This window comes from Atta colombica, unplaced genomic scaffold, assembly GCF_001594045.1.
Source record: "Atta colombica isolate Treedump-2 unplaced genomic scaffold, Acol1.0 scaffold100, whole genome shotgun sequence".
NCBI classification, from domain to species: domain Eukaryota; kingdom Metazoa; phylum Arthropoda; class Insecta; order Hymenoptera; family Formicidae; genus Atta; species Atta colombica.
In genome coordinates, this window is record NW_017259185.1 from 1,426,646 (window position 1) to 1,449,578 (window position 22,933).

General features: G+C 30.7%; 1 protein-coding gene across 1 annotated transcript; it reads right to left on the reverse strand.

Annotated features, from left to right (window-relative positions):
- Positions 1–10,828: 10,828 nt before the first annotated feature.
- On the reverse strand, positions 10,829–16,989 carry LOC108684606 (the record flags this gene model as incomplete). Its single annotated transcript, XM_018189021.1, has 14 exons — positions 16,903–16,989; positions 15,498–15,640; positions 15,215–15,388; positions 14,671–14,973; positions 14,462–14,585; positions 14,186–14,349; positions 13,108–13,329; positions 12,927–13,032; positions 12,608–12,865; positions 12,256–12,421; positions 11,848–12,054; positions 11,571–11,713; positions 11,286–11,501; positions 10,829–11,122 (listed from the first exon to the last, which is right to left on the reverse strand). Coding segments are annotated over exons 1-14 (2,607 nt in total), but the record flags the coding sequence as incomplete, so codon positions are not given.
- Between the last annotated feature and the right edge of the window lie 5,944 nt (positions 16,990–22,933).

Sequence of the window (22,933 nt, forward strand, 5' to 3'; positions counted from 1 at the left end):
TAGATCAGTTGCGTTATCGATCAATCGGCGAACCGTTTGCGACGTCTCACTACGCTTTCGCGCGTGGCTCAAAAGTGCGCGTTGCGATCCGATCCGATCTGAACCGATCGTGAGAGGATCACCAGCCGGCTACGTTTTACTGCCTCACATTTACTACTACGCGAGACTAGCACATACTGGCTGACCGTCGGCCTGCCGAGAAGAAGGCCTTTTCTTTCTCCTCTTTTCTCTCTCTCTCTCTCTCTCTCTTTCTCTCTTTCGTGAGGTTTCCACCACATAAAGCTGAACTGGAGTTCCCCTCCCGCCCTGAGCGCGCGACAATTCAGTGGAAGAAAGTAGGCTTCGCCTGACCCTTCTTATTCCGTGAATCGACTTCACTATTACTCGTCACAAAAAAAAGACCTCGCCAAATGCGCCGACGTGCTTTCCACCTCGTGGAAAGTTACGCGTGATGTTAAACTACTCGCCGGGAAACGCGATCTCGAGTCCACGCGTGCGTTACACGGAACCATCTAAATTTAAACATTGTGAGAAGATCGCCTCGTCTGTTCTCCATGCTGGGCTTGTGCGAATTCTTCTCTGATAAAGAATCACGCGCAATCTCGTTAATTTGTGGCAATTAATGGTAACGAATTCCGCGGCGTACCATTTTTGCAGCGAATTAAGAAATGTTGATTTCGTTCGGTGAACATTGCGATCTCGATTTTCGTGTTCAATTTCTTTCGGCGTTGTAATTTAAAATAGGATATCGAGAGAGAGCAAAATTTTTAACAAGATATGATGCATTATTATTTTTTAATTGGAAAGAATTCTAAACTGTTATATGACGTTATATGGAAATATAATTAATAAATTATTTGGGTCAATGTAATAATACTCTTTACGTTTAGAATAAATCTTTCTTGATGTTAATAATGCACGATGCTAGTGTCATAATATAATATTTAGCACACAAAACTGACAGCAAGATTATTTTATTTTAGATTTATAAGAATATTTATTTCAGAATAAAGTATTCCTCCGTTAACAAGAAATGTTATTGTCTTCCTATATTAATCCTATTTTATAATATTTATATTTTATAAGTTTTTATATTTTATAAATCGAAAAATAATAGATTGGATTTGTAAATTTTTCCTGTAGATGCACTTTTGATATACCAAAAATTATTATTAAAATTTATGTCTAAATCTTTTATTTATTACATTATAAGCTACATTATATGTGAAAATTAACTCATTTCACCGGATCCGAATTTTTCATATAATTTTGTTTTTATTTTCTTTTTTTTCCTTCTATTAAATAACTTATTCCCTATATTTCTGTATTTTTATGTGAAAGCGAAGAGATTGGAATAATTCGGGCGATTTTCTCAATTAATGATATATTCTGTCTTTGATGTATTTCTCATATTTTGTTATTTATCGTTATATCCCTTTAAATTAAAGCAAAGTCGTCGCTTCAAAATTGAAACTGCATAAACGATTTGCCGAAGTTGCTGTCGTTGCACCGGCTACAGTTATTTTGATATAATTTCGCAAAGTGGAAGGGACATTAAATATTCTGCAGAAATTTCAGCAAGATAACTTGGGAACCAATGAGGCCGCAGTTATAATTTACTCTTTTACCAGCAAGACTTCTAACCGCATACCAGCACGTTCGTCAAAGAATTCTTGATTTCGCATTAGTTGAATCTTACATCAAAGAGATTCCTCTTTCTTCTAATGTCACGTCAACTTTGGGTACAGAAATATCTTGTGACTTTTGTAAAAATCACAAAGCGCAAGAAATCGTAGAGAATATCGTTGAAGATAAACGTTCATAATAAAAAAAGAGTGCAATAAAAAAAAGGCGGACAGAGATGTGTCACTGCGAAAGTTCGATTCTCTCCTACAAGTGGCGATCCTTCGAATGTGACGAGATAATTATCGTAAATCAAACTGCGAAGTGGATATTGCGGAAAGTCGTAGAGAAGATCTCCGTTATCGCTCGTAAACCGTTCCTTAACGGCGCTCAGGTTGCGAGTGTTGCAAAGATAGTGGATAAGGAAGACAGCAAACTCGTATTCGACAAACGATCATGTAATCAACATACGTCACTAGCATTGTTAGCGCGTCTGCTATTAACGTCGGTCGGCTTTTGCGCAAGAACAGTAGGTTAATTAGCGTAGTCCTCCGTGAAAATCGTGTAATAAGCAGGTTCGTTTTTGTTCGTGCGTAAAGGGATGAGGCAATGCAAGATGAATATCATAGGAGAGCCTGGGATTTTCTCGTGAATTCTCAATTCAGAAACATTCATTAAAATTCGGCGTCGATGGCGCAATCGCGAGGCGTCAAAATACGCTGAGATATCTGCAATTTCATATAAAATTTAATTCGATCATAAAATAAATCGGTCATAAAATACTCCATAAATCAAAAGATATTATTTTTAAAGATTTAACTTTTTTTAAGATTTAACTTTTAGAGAATTGAAAAGAACAATTCTAGTTTTACAACTGTAATACTAAAATATTAAAAAGAGAAAATGCTTCATTATTTCATTAAAGGTGTATCATTTTTTAAAGTTATTAAAAAAAAACTAATTTTGAAAATATTAATTTATAATATAAATTTCTGAAGCAAATGAATAAATTTGTACAGATAACATTTTAATTAGAAACTTCTGTAAATATAATGATAGATTTATAAAGATGTTATAAAATAAATTGTGAGCTAAAAGAGGAAATTAATTTTATTGAAATTTTGTTGAAAAATACAGTTCATTAAAAACAACAAATTTGTAACATTGAATTGCAGTATGCTAAGGTAATTTATTATTGAATTGTATTTACAGAAATTTATAATATAAGGAAAACAAGTCATCATAAGTCATTGTTTCTCATGTGAATAACAGTTTCATAAAATCTGCTATTTAGAAAAGGAATGCTTAATTAATATGAGTTTTGAAGGAATTTGTGTATTTGTCTTCCCTGAAGGAATTTCTTAATATCTCATTTTTTTTTAAAATTGATTTATGAGATTCTGAAATGATCAAAAGATCTTAGAAGAAGCCATTTTTTAAAATAATAATCTTTTCCTAAAAGATACGAAAGGAAAATATTGTTTTTATATTTTTGACATTGCGCATGTTTTGTTGCGAATTTTTTTCGTTTTGGTTGATTTCCCGATATTATAAATCGATTTTATAAACCTTTTTATATGAAAAAACTTCTAGTGGTGCAGCACTCATAATACATTTCCTTTTCCTTTTCAATTTTCCGATTTATGAATAAGTTGAAGTTGCAGGAAATGCGAGCCTTTGAGGCACGCGCATGGAGTTCCATAAATGTCCTTAAATGCAATTTCATGTACAAGATTAAGCGAATTATGCGCATTCGTGAATATCTCTCAATTTACTCGTTTCTTCTCAAAAGAGTGATAATGTAAAAGCCATGCGCTTCTCGTCTTGAACGTCGCGTACGCGGCCACAAATGGCAGGTACTTTATAATCATTAGCGTGAAATTCGATTCTCGACCAAGTAACGACGTGATAGCCGGAGAGCGTCTACGATCTCGTCTTGTGAGCGAGAGGATGGATGTGTAGTAGGGAGGAAGGACAGATTGCATAGACTGTGAAGTAGAGATGCGAAAAGGGGACACCATGTGTTATGACATAATTGCTTAAGAAAGTTCGGAATGCGAATCCGCGCACATACGCATGCAAACAGGTAGACAGACAGACACACACTTGTAGTGGAAGTAGTCCGTGTCGTTACGTTCGTTTCGCAAACTTGTTCGCACCGTGTTATAATCGACATTTACCTTTTTTTATTTTGCACAGAAGAGGTGTATAATTGTAACAAGGCCCAAGGCACCAAAACGTCGACACCTCGTCCTCTGCATTTTTACGATGCCAGTGACCTTCTCAAGTGCAGCCGGTTTCTTGTCTTTCCACTGTCCCGAAGGAAACGGCGGTATCCGAAACTTTATTTACAAATCGAAAAAGAAGAAAGAATGTATTGTAAATGCAATATAACGTTGGAATTTTTTTTATGAAAAAAGCTTTCGGGAAGATCAATAGTATCGGAAAGAATGGTCGATGCGGTTCACTACTTTATTCGCGATATCAAAAATAAAAGAGTTGAGTATATTTTCCTTTTATACTTTTTATGAAATATATAAATATATAAATATATAAATATTATTTAGAAACGTTAGCTTTCTCTGAGATTTTTACTTCCGGTATGTAGAATTATTTTCATGTCATGTCTTCTATTGCCGAGTATAATGAGACTTAAAGACTCGCGCGAAATTTTACAGTTTCCGTAATTTTCCTTTTTACTCTCGTTATATATAGATATATTAGTGAATGCATCATTTAAGACCCATATAGAGGGAGAAACTTTATTCTGGACACTAAAAAAAAGTTGTTAATTTGATTAAATTAGTTTAGTGAAGAAGTCTATGTATTTAAAGTTTCAAACATATTACATTCAACTTAAATACGTTCTTCAATGAATGAAATAAGGACGAACTAAACTAATTTAATTAAATTAACAACATTTTTTTTCAGTGAACAAATTACCTTTTCACAAAAAAAATCATCAAACTAATAAAATGCATATTGTATGCGTGTAATAAATACTTGTTTCAAGTATTTCAACAGTTCATATATTTGTAAATTTATATATAAATTTATCAAAAGCATCAAATTTATTCAAAATATATTCTAAATCCTAGTAAATTCAATACTTCAATCACAATTAAATTAAAATAAATTCGATTTATTATATAAAATTGCTGCTTTGATCAATTATAATATTCTTATTAAGAGGAAATAAATTTTTATTTCGAGTACATAATAATGAATTTTTCTAAAATTTGTAATAAGTGTACGTTAAGATTATTATCAAGAAAATATTCTTTATTAAAAATACCCGTTATTTAAAAGGAAGAAAATAAATTGAGTAATCATTTTTTATAACAATAAAATGAAATTTTTTATTTGTAGTATAATATCTTTATCGTTTTTTATTACCGCGTTTTTGTCGCAATGTTAAATCAATGTAGCGTATCTTTCGTCAGATTCCATCTAATCTCGTTTCGTTAGGCAATCGAGGTACACGATTATCCGATAAAATGCGTTCATTTTTGTTTCCGGTTCAAGGCGACCGGTTCGCTCAATCATGGTACGCGTAAAACGGGGCTTACAGATGGAAAGGGCAAAACCGGCCACCGAACTATATTCTACAGGCCATTGCTCCATGTAACTGTGCCCTGACCACCCACCGACCGTCATAACCGCCGTTTCGTGTGCCAAAGTGCACGGTTGCGGTGCAAAATAATTAAGTATCGGCTTACAATGTTACGGTGTCGGTTTGTTCCAGCGTGAATTCACAGTTCATCAATATCCGTAAATCGGCTATCTCTCGTTCGAATGCATTGCGATTTTCACTCGGGAGAGTGCATTATGGATTATAAGTCGATTTCATATCACAATCGCTGGCCGATTGAAAAAAAAAAGAAAGAAATAATCACGCAATAATTCACGTGGTTTCGCGCGTATAAATGAAACCTGATTTACCGTCGTATTTTTATAGTCTTAACTTAAGTATTTTTATAGACTTCTATTACTTTTGAATCTCGCCTCAAGGACATATTGGATGAAATACTTAGAATGTAGGTCGGTATTTTGAGCCGCGAACAGTTCGATCATTAACTTTTATCGTAACATAATTGAGGTTATTTGTGTGAGAAGTAATTATTAAAACCTGAAATTTAATTTTATATTCGATTCTGATTAAAACAGAAGTAATTTCAATATTAATATATATATTTGTTTGAAATATACGTTTTCCAAATTGATGTCAGCATATAATAATGTTATGGATATCTTGATAACTTGAAATTCAACAACTTGAGAGACATAACATATCTTAAAACTGGTCTTAATTTCTTAGAGTTTCTTAGTAGAAGCGCTATAAATAAGGGTCTTATATTCATGTTGAAACAACTTAAAAGTTAGCTTTTACATCATTTACCTAACGGATCTGCAATATCTGCAATATCTGCATGCTGACTATTTCAGAGTCTTATCAATTTTATTGACGTAAATAAATTAAATATTAATAAGTTAAATTATCTATTAGTAATAAGGCTCATAATTTTTAAAAACCAAAGAAAAAGGAGCTACAAGCCAAAAATTATTATATAAAATAAAATAAATCATCGAAATATAGAAGTTGAACAAAAATAAAAGAAACAAATATATATCATTAAGTAAAAATTTAATCTAACTGTAATAAATATGTATGTTTAACATTGAAAATGATCCGAGTGTGAGCGAAACGTTTACTGCTAGCATATTAGATTAAATTTTTACTTAACGATATATTTGTTTCTTTTATTTTTATTCAACTTCTATACTTCGACGGTTTATTTTATTTTATATAATAATTTTTGGCTCGTAGCCTCTTTTTCTTTGGTTTATTAATAAGTTAATTTAAAGTGCTATATGAATAAATCAAATAAGAAAGGAAGGATAGGAATGCAGTTGAGATCTTGATGTCTAATAATATTTTTATAGATATGTAAATTCTAAATACATCTTTTAATTGTATAAACTGCGCGTCACTTATTATAATTATTATAATTATAAACTGAAACTGAAATAATATTACAATTAAATTGATTGTCGATTTAATAATGATGATACTAATATCTTATCTCATTTACAGTGTTTTAAGATATTAATAACCTCATTATTAAATCAATGATTAATTTAATTGTGATATTATTATTTCAGCTTCAATTTATGATTGCATTTTAAATTTGACAGTAAGAACAATTTATATAACTGAAAGATGTATTTAAAATCGAGATATAAAAACATTAGTCACCAAGATCTAGCCTCGACTGTATTGGCCTTTTCCTTATTTACAATTTAAATTAAACACATTTACTTAGTAGATAAGATAATAAGTTCTTTAATGAGCATTCAGAGAGAACAGCATTGTATCTGTTTGCATGAATGTAATTAAATCTTGTAGAAAATATGTTATTCTAACTAAACACAGTTGGAAAGATGCACATAAAATTATATTATAGTGAAAAATAGATGTGGAACAGAACAACATGTAAGTTGGACAATAATTATGCTAATTGCTCGGTGGAAGTAGTTAACTGTCATTTATGCAACTCTTCACAATTTAAAAATGCATTTTAATTGTAAACGAGAAGTTACGTCGCTGACGGCAAAAAGCGCTTGTGAAATATATGTTATAGGATACACTGTCAAGTTTCGGGTTAACTGTTGCGAATGTCCAAAGCATGCCATTTTGAAATAGAAGCTGAATATCCAGTGCGTCAATGATCGCGACAAATTGAAACCGAATATTCGCTTGAATTCGAATATTTACATGCAAACTCTTCCCGGTTTTCTCTTTTGATATCCAATTGTCAAAGTGATCTTTTAGGATCAAATTCAATTTTCAAAGCATTCGTTCGATCTCTTTTTTTCTGATGTGAAAACACTTTATGAAAGAATCGAGCATATTTTAATATACACAATATTTTTTTCTTTGAAAATGATTATTAAATCATGAGAAACCATATTCAGATTTCAAGATTACGTAAATAATATTAAACAATATTAAATAAAAATCGACTGAGAAATGTTTAATACAAATAAGCGAAGAAGGCTACATTTTCAAATATACATCAAAATGGATTTTGATGTATAATTTTTATGTAAATTTTACAATTTCCAATTCAAGCAAACTGCGCTTTAACTGTAAATTTTGAAGATGTTCATTAGCATCAGTAATATTAAATTGCACTTTAACTTGTGTGATATTACGCATTTCAGAGTTTCAGTTCATGTTTCTGTTTTAAAATCGACAAATAATCGTTGCATTTCTTGAACTGGTAATTGTAAAATTCATATTTAAAATTTTGTATTCATAAAATACTATTAGACACAAAGACCCTCTTTAACTGAATATGACTTTTTTTGCTCATTTGTATTGAAAATATTAAATTGATTCTCATGATCCACACATTTATAAAATCATGTCACATTGAAAATTGATTTTTAACATTGAATTTGTCACTAAGAAATATGATTTGTCAAAAGAAATATAACTCGTTATTATTTTTTTAAGAAATATATGTCACCATTAAGCCGTGCAAGTTTTAATTGCGAGAATTGTACCAAAATCTTTTCTTTTATTTTTTTGACTGCTCTTCTGAAGTAAAACTGAGGAAAACTTATTAAATTGTATGTTATGAATTAAAGTTTCGCATGCCAGTGTCTACTGCGTTTTCTTAAGATTTTTCAAAGTTGGATAGCTATTTAATGTACTTCTATTGCGCTAAGAATATATAAAGATTTCATTCTGTCAGCACATGTTTTCAAATTTTTTTTAACAAAGAATCGTTTACCGATAAAGAAAAGTGAGACCTTAAATTGATTATTTTTATGAAGATCTCTTGTATTCTTTCTTTAAAAAATGGAATACTATTATCTTAAACTTTAGAATGAAAATTTATGAATCTTAATAAATATAATCTCTTGTTTTTTGAAGTCAGCGTTTCAACACAACTGAGAATAATAACATTAAGATAATATGATGCTATTCGAAAAAAATTATAAAATTTTAATTATGCAGCTATGTGAAAGATTGTGTCAAATTTTAACAAAGAAATAGTAAGTAAAATGATCTATTTTAAATGCAGTGTGCAAAAAAGAAGAAATACTTCTACATTAATTTATATTTATTGATTAAAGAATTTAACATCTTAAATATTCCCACAAGCAAATGGTTCCCATAAGTAAAGAGTTCCTCACGATCTGTTGGGTCTAAAAATTTCCTATTTTCCACCAAGAAACTCAGTATAGAGAAAACAAACCGAGCGCCATCCCTATCTATTGATCGATTGGCGACTTCGCTCAACATGGCACCAGGATGATATTCGCGCTCAGAGTCTCGTCGTCTCCAAAAAAGATCAGAATTCCTCGCAAAGATCTTTACATTTCTCGAGCATTCGTGCAAAAAGATTATCAAGAATGTAAGTTCGCCATATAGTTAATTAGATTTCTTCTTATCGAGTAATATGTATTGAATGTTGACGCAGGTTATGGGAAACACTCTCACTCGAACTTTATGATGCTGCGTTGATACTAATCCGGCTTAGTGCTCCCATTTTTTAAGTTGTTAATTAAAAAGGATCTCAAGGTTCGTATTTACGCGCGCGCGTGAATTTGTTAATTAACTTATTATTTAATTTAATTAAGAACCAAGCATGAAGTTTATTTTGTAACAAAGTAATCAGCGAACGTTACAATTTATTTATTTAAACATTTATAAAATAGAATATTTGAAAGCAATTTATTTTTTAATATATTATTGTTGAACTTCTTGCCATTTATAAATTTATAATAATTGAGATAGTTAATAATTCGTAATTGTAATTACGATGATTGGTAAATATTGCCGTTGAAGCTTCTTCTCAGACAATTCCTGCAAGCTTGCGAAGAGAGCTGTTTCTGCAAAATTCAGGAACGATGGCGTCGCCAAAACACGATACAACTGGAAACACTCATCGCTATGCGATTCTGTTGCAAGGAGATCTATTTATTCGATCAGGTGCTGTATATACGGAATACCAATTTCGTTAATTGCGTCCGTAGACTATGTCGCGCTCTATATACATACTCGATATACTATTTCATTCGCGCAGACAGTATGTTGATGAATGACAAACACGTTTCAGTCGAAAGAGAGTTCGACGTGAGATTAAATGCTTTCAAGTATTACTTCATGCAGCCGAAATAGTTAACCGTGAAAATAAGAGGAATACTCTCTGAATTAAGAGGAGTTATTCTTGAAAAGTATTACTTCATGCAGCCGAAATAGTTAACTGTGAAAATAAGAGGAATACTCTCTGAATTAAGAGGAGTTACTCTTGAGAAGAGGCGCAAGAAGAACAAACTTTTAATCGCAAAATAAACGATTAATGATTTGAAAAAGTTATTCTCTTTGGACTGATCTTCTTGCGGCAAAGAACATGCGCTACAGCGATAATTCAATATTTTAAGCTGCTTATTTAGACTTTGCTATCTTGGAAAGGTTAAACTGATGATGGTATGACGGCTGTACAATATGAATAATAGAATGTATACAGAAACATAAAAATGGAAATGAAGATGCATATCATAAAAATAAATTGAAAAATGTAGAGATAAAGAAAGCATGAACCGAGAAATTAGATATTCAAAAAGAATCTTTTTAGTATGTACGTTTTATTTATGATGTTATTACCACAATATTAATGACACTACAAAATAAATCAATGTTATTCTATTTCAAAACTATTATTCTATTAAAAGAAAATATTTTTAAATAATATAAATTCTATAATGGACGTATTATTCGAATAATGCAATTTTAATGTGTAGCGGACGAAAACTATTTTAATATTGTATGTATTTTATTATACACAACTTTATTTTCTCATTCATCTCAAAATATAAAACACAAATTTTTTAAAATTAATTGACATCTATTTAATAAAACATTTGATATTTCAGATATAAATTCAGTTTTACAACTTCCTCCTTAATACGTATGAATCACATGTATTGTGATAAAATATGATATTTTACTCAAACTGTGATAACTAAAACAAAAATATAAATAAAATATAATAAAATATTAGAGACAACGATATTGTAATTAATTAAGATATTAATCTTGCAGATTATATAATTTATTTTAGAATAAGCCAAAAATAATGCTTACCGCTTTTTGTAAATTTGTATAAGCATCTTTCATTTTCTCATTTTTAAGGACTATTAAATATTCTTTAAGCTTATCTAAAGTTTCATCAAAGGGTGTCTTAAATAGCGCTTCAGGATTCCATGGTACATAATATTCATCATATTTCTTGTGATAATAAAGCCAAGGAACGATGAATTCGTCGAAGTGACACGATGGACGTTGTACATCAACGCTCTTGATGAGACTATAAGTACTCATTATAGTGCTAAGATAAGGCATTAACTTAATTGCTTTAGTATTACAAAAATTTAATAGAGTAATTAAACTTCGATATACCATATCTTGCGATATTGGATCTACCTGTAAAAAGGTAATAATAATTAGATATGTCAATTGATTATTATCTTATCTGTTATCTAATTACTTTAATATTTCTAATTATTAAAACAAACAACGAATAAATTTTATGATACAAGAAAGATACTTTCACACTTTTTCAGTCTTATTTTTAAATATAACTAACCTCTGCATGAATGAGATGAAGAATTTCATAAATTTCAACCAAGTATATATAATTACTTTCAGTTACGATGTTTTGCAAAATGACGGCCGAGCCATCATTTGATGTTAAAAGTTCGCACATAAATTGCATCTCGTTCGCTATACAATATGGTAATTCTTTTGCGTATAACAACATGTTACATAAATGATTTACTTTGATCGTTAATGACATTTTGCACTGAAAAACAAATTTATCTTAAAATATACAACAATTTCACTTAAATTTTTACATATGCAACCAATATACCTTTAGTGATGATTTCTTTTGACAATGAATAATAAACGTAAACAGTTTTATACTAGCAGTGGATAAATCTGATCTTTCTTTTGAAAATCCATGAACGTATAACCATTTTAATAGCCGAAAATTTGTCATGTACGTTTTAAGTACTGTAATTGAAATATTCTATTAAAATATTCTATTTAATATAATATTTAAAACATATTTCAATAGAAACGTGTGCACATATATAATTTTATCTATTGTAAGTAATTATTCATTTTCACAAATATTCGTATTTTACCTTCAAATGAATTGCGCGTCATAGCGACTTCTAACAAGATGTACGCTTGCATTAAAACTAAAGTCATGAATTTTATATTAGAATAGTTCGTATTTTTGTTAAGTATAATATTGGCTATATTATCGGCGCTACGTATTATGAAAGGTAATGGTATCATGGATGGTCGGATAATATTAGCTAACTCCAGAGCTGTTTCTATATGTGTGACTACAAATGCAAATGTTGACAAAATCACAATATTAATCTCAATATTAAATAAAATTATAATATTAATTTTACGTATAAATATAATAAGTATAAATAATATATATATATTTTTAAAAAATTAATAATATAACAGAGAGAGACTAATGATATTTATAGTAATGATATTTCTCTTAGAAGATTTATTGAATTATTTTGACAAACCAGTATCTGGTTGATACGATGAAAAAATATCAGGTAATGTTTGCCACACTGTATTCGCGAGATTGTCTATGCGCTGTTTGTCGTTTTTGATGATTTGTATTAAATGGCAAAGTCCTTTCAGAGCAATATTGACAAAACTGTTAGAAAAATTGCTATGTATCATATCCTATTTGTAAGCAAGTAAAAATTATTATTTGTTCTCGTATTAAAACTTTTTTAATCAAACTGTCAAATGTTATAACTTATTAAAATATTTAAAATTATCTTAAAAATATTCAAAAAGAAATGTTAATTTCATATTTTCTCTTTTTCTTTCTTTTTTTTGACATATAGAAATAGATATTCTACTTACCAATAGATATTCAGCAACTTTGTCATAATTAAATGATAACGGCTTGATATCTCCATCAGACTCTATCAGCCATAAATTTAAAACTCGATACAGCAAGTTTTGTGAAATGTTCGGACATGTAAGACAGTAATGTAAAAGATCGACATGATGAGTATAAAATTCACTGATTTCTGAACGTTGCAAGATGCTCATCATCTGAACAACTGCGTTTTCGTAATGATATACTAAATTAGGACGTGGATGAGATAGAGACGTTACCTGCGAAATCGAACGCAATCAGTGCATATCGTAAACAAGTACGAGATAAATATGTACTTACAGCAAATAGCAACCATAAAGGTTTTAAAATCAAAATTGAGATCGGTGTAGATTTTGGAAGTAGCATGATTCTAGTAATTAAAGATTTTAAAGATATCACGTCGCTTCTAAAGAATGATATAAAAATTGTAGTATTTGAATGAAACAAGTGATAATACAGAAAAGTATAGTTTTTTTCATACTCTCTTGTGCCAAGATAATGATAATATAGCAGAATTATCAGGACCGATCCGTTTTTTTTGCACGCTACTGCATCGTTCCATTTTGTTGAATCTTTTGGTAATTCAACGAGACCTTGATTCAATATATTCGCAAACTTCGTCGTTTTTATGGGGAATGCCATTTTACCGAGAATACTCAGGATCCGTGACAGTAATATACAGGTGCTTCTTCGTAAATTCTCTCTGCAATGTGAAATGTTGCTTCGCAGTTTGTATATGATGTTGAGTGATTTAGATATATCTTTGAAATTAGAGATTTAAACTTCAGCAATAATATGTAACACACAAAATTTATTCTGCAATATTGCAAACCTTATATAAAAACTATTTACATATATTAAAGATTTTCAGAGCGCTACGAATAGCACAGAAATACGAATCGATCTCTTTATGTATATTTTTAGATAGATAGATTTTTAGAAAATTCTGTAAAATAGTATAAAAGGAATAAAGTAAAAAAAAAATTACAATTGAAAGCATAAAAATTATCTTTAAAGAAATGATGAAAGAATTCTTAGCAAGTTTAATGTGTCCGAAACTTAAATTAAAAATGATAGATTGTCGTTAATATATAAAAGTTTGAAAAGTATTAGGAAAAGATGTCTGAAGTATTTAGATCTTTATATATATCTATTAGAGTTTGTTTTTATTTCTGTGTGTGTGGCATAGGTTTATTAAAAAAATAATTATATACACAGAAAGAATTTTGTTTTAAAATTTACTTCGAAAATATGATAGTTGTGGTACAATACAATATTGTAAAGATTTTTATCATGCATTTCAGTAAAATTAATCAAACTTTTATTTTATACTTTATTGTAGTTTTATTAATGAATGAGAGAGATTTATACTAAAATTTTTGGAAATATTATGTTGTCCCACGACTATCATATTTTCAGGATAAATTTTTAAAAAAATTCTTTCCATGTATATTTAATTATAAAATATTGAATATAACATAAATGCCTTTTGTCAATTTATAATTGCCATTTATAATTCTATTGATCTATACAGTATTAGAAACGGATATGCAACTTACGGAAACTGCACAGTTAAATATAACAAGCGTTTCAGATATCCATTGGCAGTCAAATGATTGGACAAATTGTCCTTATTGCAATTTTTTAGCTGATACAAATTGTTTAGACAAAAGACGAGACTTCTATAAAATCCGATCAAGTCTAGAGAAGACAAGTCTTTATCCTATCAAAAAAAAGCAATAGTGTTTATGACTTATTCCATTTATTTATATTTATTTATGCGGCGTATTATTTTTAGTAGATTAATATTTTATTATATTTCCTAACGAACGTACTTTAACGTATGGTATAATTATGTCCATCACCGTATGGTACACGGAAATTTCCAAATCATTTTTCTTTTCGTAAATCTTAAGTTCGGTCTTATTATTTTCTCTCGAATCTTGCATGAGGCAGAATCTGCGGACACAGAAACATTTTATTAATAATAAAAATAGTTTTGATATATTGATGTTGAAGAAAAATAAATTGATGAATATTCCACCGAGCACTGCTGGCGCAGGTACTGCATAATGAATCAATGGCGAATGAAATCGTGTCATTATCATCGTCACATTTGACAATCTTTGTCATTGACTCTAATATATCGTGACAAACGTCGATGATCATTTCCGCATCGATATTTTTATCGAAGACTGCTTGTTTCTGCAGAATGACATTAAACATCGTGATAGTAATAAATTTCAGCTTGTTCTTTTTCAATTCTTTGATATCCAGATTTTTCACGAAAAATACAATTTGCTGCAGAATGCAATCCGTGTCGAAACTCACATCTAACTTTAGCGATCTAGAAATCATTAAAGCCTTCAATTTTACTATGTGTGAATAACAATTATAATTGCTCCAGCAAATCTTTTAATAATTTATTAAAATCATTAATATCAATGAAAATAACTTGTAAATATAATCAATTATATAATAATATATAAATAATAATATATAAAATTAATTATGCATTATATTAATTAATATAAATATATTATTTATACTACATTGCGTTTTTACAGTAAATAATCAGAAAAGTATACCTAACAAGTATATCAGACATGCCCCCTACAAGTTTCTCGAACAGCGTTGAGTCTTTGAGTGATTTATTTACGCAGTAACTAAGTCTTAGCATTGTCTGCATAGTAATTATGGCCGCTTGATTTTCATAGAACTCTTTGTGAGCGCTTACAATCTCGAAGATTTCGAGAACAACTCTGCGAATAAAATCGGTACCTTTCAATCATGAAGAATCGCACTGGATGTAGGAAAATTTGAATTCGATAAACATATAAATATCTTTTTCGTAAGAATGGAATTACATACTTGATGAAATTTTCATCCGATGTTTGCACGACCTCGCATATTGTAGATATCACGTCGAATTTAACAAGCTTTCCCACAACAATACCTCTTTCAGATTCCTCCGTCTGTATCAGAAAATTCAATAGCTTCTCCGAAATCCAGTTCTAATTTAAATAGACAAGAATCGAAGAGAAAATGAAATTATGATTGCAGAAGATGTATATTAATAAACGAAGCCATCGATCGTAGATTAGGCCGATCTCGTTTTCATTCCTTTCCGCTCTATTTCCGATCGATCGTCCTCGATTCGTGCGTTACGTGTTTATGTTACAGGTGATGAATATGCCTATAATTTCGCTGAGTTCATATCAAATGCATGCTTTCCGAGTTGTAATGATTGCTCTTCACGCTCGTTCGCGAATTAATGAAACGCAATTTGATGCAGGATCCATTTTCGCGTATTTGCAACGATTAAACTCAGCGAAATTATATCTCTATTACGAGGAAAGTTATACTTAATCAGTTAAATCTTATTAAGAAGAAGAGTAAGAATAAAAATTCGATCGAGGAATGTTGCCTATAATTTCCTATTGAAATTAAAGATAATTTTCCAAGAAAAAGATATATATCTTATTATCTCTATAAAATATATAGTATTTTTTCTTTGATATTAGACTTAATACAAAAATTTGATGTCTCTTTGTAGACACATAGAAATTGCGATACATAGAAATAATTAAAAATAAAAAACGAAAAATTAAAACGTATTATATTACGCAAAAATACCTGCACCATGCACTCATATACCTATTGTTGAACAGTAAGGTGTACAAGTACAAGATACAGGTCAGTAACACCGGCATGAAGATGGACCTCCATAGGAAGTCCATTATCCTGACAGTGCTAAGGGCGTCAAGTTCGCCGACGATCGATATTGCCAACCTCCGCATCGACCACCATGATGTTACACTGCAGTTTCAGCATCTGATTTTCTAGACTAAGCTGCAGTGTAACACCTATGATGATAATCCCGAGTCGGAAGTAAGACAGTACATGGCAATATCACTCTGCACACCGACAGGACTCTGGTAGTCCGGCCCACGCGGGACGATTTTCCGGTGCGCAGGGACGAGACCCTGGATGTCAATTATTTCCCAACGTAGTATAACCAACGCGTGTCCATCAAGAAAGATACTATTATTAAAGTAGATATATAATAATTATTAAACATCGAATTCTCTGCAATTGTATATTTTTTTAGAAAATAGATTAGGAAGTAAAATCGCAGCAGAAATTTGTCTTATTGAAAAGGCATTCCAAAAATGCATATTTATTTGTGCATATTTTATGTATACTTGCATATTTTGTCAGCATAAAAAATCCGATGTTTAATAATAATAGCAAATATAAGGAATTTCTTTTATACCTGCGCGTTTCCTGACATTAATCGTTTCTTCACGTACGGCAGAATAAGATTTATATCCTTCATACTCCAATCGAACAACAAATCCATGGCGCTGAACGAATTATTTTCTTGCGCATCAAAGAAACTGTGCGCGACTAAGGAATTGCGTCGCAATGCGGTATAACGAATAGAAGAACGTTGCAAGTTCGGACACTTAAATGTTCCTGTTAAAAAAAAAACTTTAGCGGCTAACTTCTCAATATTAGAAAAATAAATGGCGGCAGGCGGCAGATTTGAATGATTGAGTATGATTTTAATCAGAGTTATCTTGAGAATATATCCCAATATAAAATTAAATACAGAAGAGAGTTTAATAGAATTGAGACACGTGTCTTTTTTATTCGTATTTGAAGTTTTGAATACATTCTCTTAACCCGCAGAGATAACTGATCGGTATAATCATTGTAGAAGCACGGATCTTATCTCGATTCAATGTAGACACAATGCAGATGCAAACATTCAAACATGCACATGTCAAACATATATACATGTGTTTTTGTGAATGCGATGACGCAATGAATTGTTGAAAAAAAGTAAAAATGAAATATAATTTCATTAAAGAAGTTAGGTGTGAAAAGAAAAAATATATGTCATGAAACAACTAATTTAAAGTTATTTTTTTTTACACTATAAAAAGTAAAATGTTAATTTTAACTTAAAGGCGTACACTTTGATGTTAAAATTAACACAAAAATATTGATTTTAATTTTTACATGTCTTAGAAAGTCCATTCTCTGAAAATGAAGAATTATTTGAACATTACATCTTAACATCTTAAGTTTTTCATGCTGAAAAACAAAAAGATTTAAATTTAAAGAATAAATCTGAATATTGAAAAAAAATTAAATTGATTAAATGTTTTTTTTAGACATTTATAATTATTTATAATTATAATAAATTCGGCAAATAAGGAAATAATGTTGTAGTACGTGCGCAATCAATTTCAATATTATTGAATGGTATGTATCCTAATTTAATTATTGATTTGTAGTATACACATGTTTCGGCTAATTTTTTAGCCATCCTTAATGCGGATTTTAAAAGTAAGGAAAATCATGCGAGTACCTTAATTTTATATATCTTAACGCTTACGTTTCCACATAGAATTATCTACGTACTGAAGATGACTAAAAAGTTAGCCAAAACATGTATACTACAAATCAATAATTAAATTAGGATACAATTTTATAACATTGAAATTGATATATCGTATTATTACAGCACTAATTCCCTATTTGTCGAATTTATTATAATTATATATATTTTTTATATATCAGGGAATTTAAATGATCATTTGATTATCATTTATAATTATTGTTATTAAATGAAAATTAAGGAAAAATACGTTATAAGATACATAGTCAAGTTTTGAATTAGCTATTACAAACATCTGCGAAAAGCATGTCACTTTGAAGTAAAAGCTGAACATCCAGCGTGTCGACGACCAATTGACGTCAACTTGCGCATTGAATATTCTCACACGTGTCGACTTTTCGCCTTTCTCTCTTCATCCGATTGTCAAAACGATCAACAAAACTTTCAGGGTCAAGTTTGATTTCTGAAGTGTTCGCTCACTTTGCGCGAACTCTTCTTGCTAGCGCGGAATTTCATGCTTCACGAAAGAATCTAGCGAACCCGCGTCGCTCCATTTCGCCCCGTAGGAGATACGCGGGCGACCGCAGATTTTCTTGTCTTTTCCAATACATACTTCACGCACCAGATGATATCTGTCGCCGCATGATTAATTTTCTCCCGTGATTTAGGCAAAAGTTATAGAACTTTCATAACTCCCGTTATTGTGAAATTAAGATGTTCCACAAATAACTCTTGGAGATTAGCGATACGCCGCGAAAATATAAAATCGCCTCGCTTTCGCGGCCTTCGTAAGTGAAATCATCTTGCACGACAATCGGGATCTAATACATATTTAATGAGCTTGGATTACATGTGCAAGGCTCGAGATAATTACAATATTAATTAGTAAACGCCAATTCGAGCGAAGAGATGCCACGTGACGTGATTTATATAGTCGTTACTTTTCTTGTTTTAAAAACGTTTTCTAAGTGGGCCAAAGAAATTGCTTATCAGGGCGGAAGTAGATCACAAGCGCACGATAATGCACAATTAATTAATCGAAAAAGAGCACGTAAAAAATGACACGTGCGCCGTCAAAATTTCGAATCATTTATGAAACACACTAGGGTCTCGTCGCAGATCGATATTCGATCTCGAATGGATGAAATTGCATTCAGACGCAAGTCGAAAAATAAAATTTATTCCAAAGCAATTCTCAAAGCGAGTTTTCTGTGTTCGCGTTCGTCGTGATTGTTCTCTCGATTGCGACTCCAAAATAAAACTTTCTGCAACCAAAATGAAAATTTCACGAAAATGATTTTTAGCTGTTTTTATATAATATTGTATATGCTAAGAAACTTAGGAATTATATTCCGAAATATGCTTTTAATCTGAAAGCATTGAAATATTTAAGAATAAATTTTTATTGCACAATTTGCATATACAGCTTACAAACAGCTAAGCAAACATTTAAAAAAAAAGATCTTACTGTAAAAATAAAAAATATTTTTTTATATTACTAAAATTGAAGCAGAACGAGTGTTTCACTTTTTTTAATATGCCATCATCGATTAATAAGATTAATATTTCAAAAACGATAAGGCGAGTTTTCCGCGTCAATTATCTTCTTGATTATAAAATTTCTGCTTTAGTATAAAATTTCTGCAAGCAAAAAATAGAAATAAATAAGAATAAAAAGAATATTGTGGAAAATATAGATTTTCATTGTTTTTTAGTACTTATGTGCTGAGAAATGTAAGAATTTATATTACGAAACATATTTTCAATCACCTGCAATTTTACTTACCTTAATATGCCGTCGTCGATTAATAAGACAACACATAAAAGGTAAAAATAACGTAAAGAGATTACTTATGCAACAATAACAAACATCATTTACTACAACGTTGCAATTAATGCTTTTAATAGATCTCCGTTTCTCTCCTCCCCGATTTAATCTTATTCTATAATAATAATCAATTTCTTTCTTATTCTCAGTAGTGCCGCGCTACGATGATCATGATGTCGATTGTAATAATCATGATAACAATAATCAGGACAATAACTGTGAGTCGTTGATTGCAAAATGGCAATCGGATCTTCTAATTTATTTTAAAATACATGATACGAGAGCTCCACGAGATATTTTTTTTATCATTCTCTCGTTTCGGATTCTTTTATTCGGATTCAATTACGGTGAATCATCCGTGGATTGTCCTCGAGCCATTTTACAATCGCCCCGCTCGTGTGCAATAACTATTAATAATCATACAATAAATGCATATGTGAAAACAGAAACTGTAACTATGGAGGATATACAATATCGAGGCAATCGTATATCCATGTCGAACCGTTTTCGAAGTTGCGTCTCCACGCTTCGTATAATCGCATGTCAGAATAATTCGAAGTAAATTCGATTTAAGAGATCCTTTCTGGGTCCCGAAAAAATAAAGTCTTTTAGGAATTTTGTAAAGAAGACTATTTATACGTTTTGAATTTTTACATGTAAAAGGTTTTATGAATATCTGTGAATTTTTGCATCCATATTTACTCTTCCTTCTTTGACTAAGAAGTTTAAAACGTTTGAATCAAATAGTTTCCTTTATAAGATTCCTAAAAACACCTTATTTTTTCGATTAATAGAAAGGAATTCCTCTTAAGAGATGAAAAGTGTCTTTGACGCAAACGACAGCAAAATTAGAGTTACGGATGGAATTTTTTCGGTCGAGCGACGCCGTTGCAATCATTATCTCCTGTTAATTGAAAACACAATGGCGAACTTGTAGATGCATTTCCGGAATGGCCGATGAACAGGAGTATTCCACGAGTCTTTTGGTGATGTAATTTTATGACGAGGAACAGATGTCTGGTGTGCCTTCGACAATCGATATTGAACGTTCGCAGTAACGAGACGTAACTTCGAATCTGGTGGACGTAATATACAGAGCAGCGATTCTCTCGATGATGGACTATTCGCCTCCGCACAGCTAACACTAGACGCATTTATATTCTATGCCTCAGGTAAAATTCTCTAAGAACGCGCCGATAGTCCATATAACTATCGAATGCCGAAATATTTCCGTAACATCCGTAGAAATGCGACAATTATCGTTATCGGTATTTTAATTAATTTAATGAAATTTTAAAAAGCAATGTAGGTAAGAAATATAAAGTACACTTTAAATAAGATTCTAAGCTATAATAAATAACATACGTACAACGACATAGTAAGAAGTATAAATTGATAGGTCGCGTAAAAATGAGAAGAAAATAAATTAATTAAAATTAAAAAAGGATTTTTGCAACACAACAAGGATTTTTAAAATCGATATAAAACTGAAAAATATAAAGAAACAATTTTGCATGTTTGTGTAAATTAATACGGATAAATTTAAGGAGAAAAACGCTTTATGTATCCTCATTTAATAAAATCTCTTTTGATAATTATTATTATCAATCAATAAAAATAATTATTGATCAATAATAATAATTATTTGGAATACAAATTTTCGATTTTCGATTTTCGATTTTCAACGCCTTGTTTACCAGATTTGCTCTATTTATCTGCTGTTTGAAAATCCAAATTTTAAAATATGCGATAACGCATCGTACAATACACAATAATTAATTCTTTATACAACTCTCGTCGTAATATACTATATAATATATAATAATAATGATCACACAACTAACAGTTTTTATAATGTTATTCATCTTCAAGACATCGGCCCGAGAAAGAGTATCGACGTCTTTATAAACGTCTCACTACGATAAACTATACGAGATTCAAATGCAAAACGTTCTAGAACGTGCAACCACTCACACGATGACAGTTACGACTCGTTAAATTAAAACATGTTCCGCGACTCCTATTATAGATTCTGCACTTATATTATTCATATAATTATTTATTTATTCATTTAGATAATTTCTCTTTCTGTACTTTTTTTTTTTTTGCTTTCTCTGAAAATCTCTAAGCTATGTATTATAAGGACTAATTATACGATAGGATTTAATTTAGCTATGTGTATTCAACAAGCCAGTCTAACTTTTCGACGCGTCATCTGCCATGTTTGACGGCGGTCAAGAGCATAAAGAAACGCTTGAACACTCGGGATGATATCCGCCATCCATTTTTGGTGTCAGGAAACACCTTTCGATTGTACGGCAAAATCGCACCGGGCATGATCTCAAGCGCGCGTCTCCAAGCACTTACAGCTAAATGATCCTCTCGATCGACGTTTCGACATTCGACGCGACCGTTTCCCGTATTTCGTCGATTTATGTTGAAGGATGTGTGCAAGTGTGTACTTCCTCTTGTCTTATTTCTAATGTTCTTTAGGCGATACATCGATTGCTATAATATACGAGCCACTTCGAAGCGATATCCACGAAAGAACTGCGTAAAGTTTGCGCACTTTACTGTTCAACACTTTATTGTTCAAGAATTAAAATCCATATATTGATGATATAGCGAATATAGTTTTCAACCAATCGACATCAACTAAAAGTAATATTTTATACCTCTAAGAAATGTTCTGAAAATGTCCAGAGAATGTTTTTCAAACATTCTAAGGACGTTTCAGATATCTCTTGGATAAAATATGCTAATATGTAACATCATTGTTATTTCGCAACAATGTAACTATTATGTGACATCATATGTTAGAAGTACAAATTCTTGCATAACGGATAAGACAAAAGAACCAATCAGATTCTTTTATTTCACAGAAAGGAAGGAAACGAAGGACTTTGATTGATTAATTTTCTTATACGTTATGCATTATACAAAACTGTGTTCCTGCTCTTATATTAGATTTATTCTTTTTAGCTGAACTTGTTGCATGATTCATCTTTTTTCTTTTCCTCTTCATGTTGAAAGAAAGAGGAAAGATGATCCATGTAAAAAGAATTCTAA